The sequence below is a fragment of the Rutidosis leptorrhynchoides genome, chromosome 1 (assembly GCF_046630445.1).
Source record: "Rutidosis leptorrhynchoides isolate AG116_Rl617_1_P2 chromosome 1, CSIRO_AGI_Rlap_v1, whole genome shotgun sequence".
Taxonomy (NCBI): domain Eukaryota; kingdom Viridiplantae; phylum Streptophyta; class Magnoliopsida; order Asterales; family Asteraceae; genus Rutidosis; species Rutidosis leptorrhynchoides.
In genome coordinates, this window is record NC_092333.1 from 708,816,198 (window position 1) to 708,819,037 (window position 2,840).

A 2,840-nucleotide genomic window follows, 5' to 3' on the forward strand; every position below is an offset into this window, starting at 1 on the left:
AATAATAATAATAATAATATTAATAATAATATTAATAATAATAATAATAAAAACAAGAAGTTACAACCTTTGAAGAAAGCTCAATAAAAAGAACGCCACCGCTGGAACTCGAGCCCGAGACCTCTCGCTTACACACAAACCCCCATGACCATCTAGATATTTTCAATTTTCTGATTTAATACCCTTTCTATTATTTAAAACCCGAAATTTTATATCATCTTCTTCTTCATAAACGACTAGTCAATTCAATCACCATTTCAAGCTTAGTAACAATTACAAAATTAACTTTAATACTTAATATTCAACATAGAGTCTAGTATTTGTGAGTAATTGAATTAAACAAAAAAAAATGAATATATATACACTAACAGCTCGTCGCTGTATGTATATAAAAAAATATTGCTTTTGATATTTAGGCTGTTATAGACAAGGGTTAAAACATGATTTGTGTTTAAAATCGTTCCAAGAAAGTATATCAATCTTCAATTTAACCTGAAAAGTAAACCCCAATTCGAATTTCCTTAAGAACATGATGGTTGACTTTTTATTTTAAAAGTTTGACTCAAAAATTCGAGTTCGATACTCTGAATTGAAAGTTGAGATTTTAAATAAAGCTTACATGAACGATTCCTAACACTTCTGCATTATTGGTTTTTTAAAACTGATTCAATTCTTAATTCTTGCCATAAAGTAAAAAAAAATGCAGGGAATCATTTGATAAAGAAAGAAAAAAATAAATCAAACTCCCTTTTTCGATTGTGGTTGCTGAAAGCCAGTTAATACGTGGTTGTAGTCGACAAATTCAATCACAAGAAACCAAATTTTAAAAGCAAAAAACGAAAGGTAACCATTATTGTACGATTAATGATCCTGTATCTAATATTTTGTATTTGACTATTTAATCGAATATATATATATATATATATATATATATATATATATATATATATATATATATATATATATATATATATATATATATATATATATATATGTGATGTCAACTTATAACAGCAATCCAGACAAAATTTTTAATCAGATATAGTCTATTAGGATATAACAGATTCCATTTATTTAGTTGTTTAGTTTATATATATTTATATTTTTTTAATAATACTCCGTAGTACTTTTAGTAAAGAAAAAAAAATAAACAAATAATAATACTGAAATATTATTAAATAACATACTAATACTGTTAATAGTAATTATCATAATAATAATAATATTTAGAATAATTATGCTAATAGTTAAAATAATGGTTTTAAATGATATTATTAATGATCACATAAGTAAATTGTATTATTTATAATAATAATAATAATGATAGTATATATTAATAATAATGATTCTTAAATATAATACTAGTGATATCAAGTTACATGTTTCAATTATATATATAGGTATATACATATATATTATATAATATTAATAATACAAATAATAATATTAATATTAATACAATAATGGGAGTAGTTCTAACAAAATTGATATAACAAATTATGACTTTCAATCTCATGTGTATATACTATATATTAAATTAATAATACTGGTATCAATATTAGTAATAAAATAATATAATAACTATATTTTAATTTGTAATTAAGTTTAATATGATTATATTACATTTATTAATTATGTAATACTTATACTATATAATAACATATTCTGAATATTTAATATTTACATATATTATATTTATATTACTATATTCATATGATATCAATTATGTACAGAATTCATATATATTTCTATATTTATTTTGATAACATCTTAATTATATGTATATTACTTAACATATTTAATTCAAATGATTAAATGGTGTTATATTAATTTCAATTAATATATATTTATATTTATATTTACATATCTATATTTATTTTATATATATATTTTCACACAGTTGTTCGTGAATCGTCGGGAACAGTCGAAGGGTAATTGATTACATGAACACAGTTTCAAAGTTTTCTAGACTCAACATTACAGACTTTGCTTATCGTGTCGGAAACATATAAAGATTAAAGTTTAAATTTGGTCGGAAATTCCCGGGTCATCACATTTAACCTATCTCTGAATATACAATCCTTTTTATTAACACGAATTGGTTTGTCCCAAGAAAGTTTAATTACCTCAACAACACCTTCTCTAGTAACCCACTCGTTAAAAATTTTGAAGGGTTTCGGCCCAAAGTCGACTAATTTGTCCCTAAGAACTAATAGGCAGTGATCCAATTCTTTTCTATCCAATGCAACAATTGAAAGATCCTCCCAAAGATTTAGAAATTTATCATTGGCTAAGAAGCTGTCCAACTTGCTAAATTTCCTTCCATCACTAATACGAGTATATCTTCTACCATTGATTGGAATCTCAACTAAGTTATTTCGTGCAATAAATTCATTGAATCTCTTGGCACGAGTCTTATTGAAAATGAAATTGAGCCTATCCGAGTGAGTTCTTACTTTGTTAAAGTCACCACATAATAGACAAGCCGTATCCACACTACTAATGGTGTCTTCTAACAATTTCCACAGTTCCTTCTTACCCGAATCACTATAAGGTCCGTAAATATTCACAATTACCGATTCCTTCCCGGATCTAAGCCACTTACCTCTAATAGCTAAAAAGTAATTATTCCCCATCACGTTACTAACAGTAAACTTGCTGCTATCCCAAACAGTAAGTAACCCCCAGAGCTACCCACAGCATCCCACTGTACAAACCCAAACTCGTTCGAACCCCACAAGGAATGAATCCATTTTCATCCAAATTCCTACACTTTGTTTCTTGAAAGGCTGCTATACATGGTTTCTTAACAAAACATATCCCTTTTACCAAACTGAATT

At 25.8% G+C, this 2,840-nt stretch overlaps 1 protein-coding gene across 1 annotated transcript; it reads right to left on the reverse strand.

The window, feature by feature from the left end:
- Positions 1-738: 738 nt before the first annotated feature.
- On the reverse strand, positions 739-2,636 carry LOC139853899 (uncharacterized). Its single transcript, XM_071843243.1, has 2 exons — positions 2,127-2,636; positions 739-765 (listed from the first exon to the last, which is right to left on the reverse strand). The coding sequence occupies exons 1-2, from the start codon at positions 2,634-2,636 to the stop codon at positions 739-741; spliced, it is 537 nt and encodes a 178-aa protein (XP_071699344.1).
- Between the last annotated feature and the right edge of the window lie 204 nt (positions 2,637-2,840).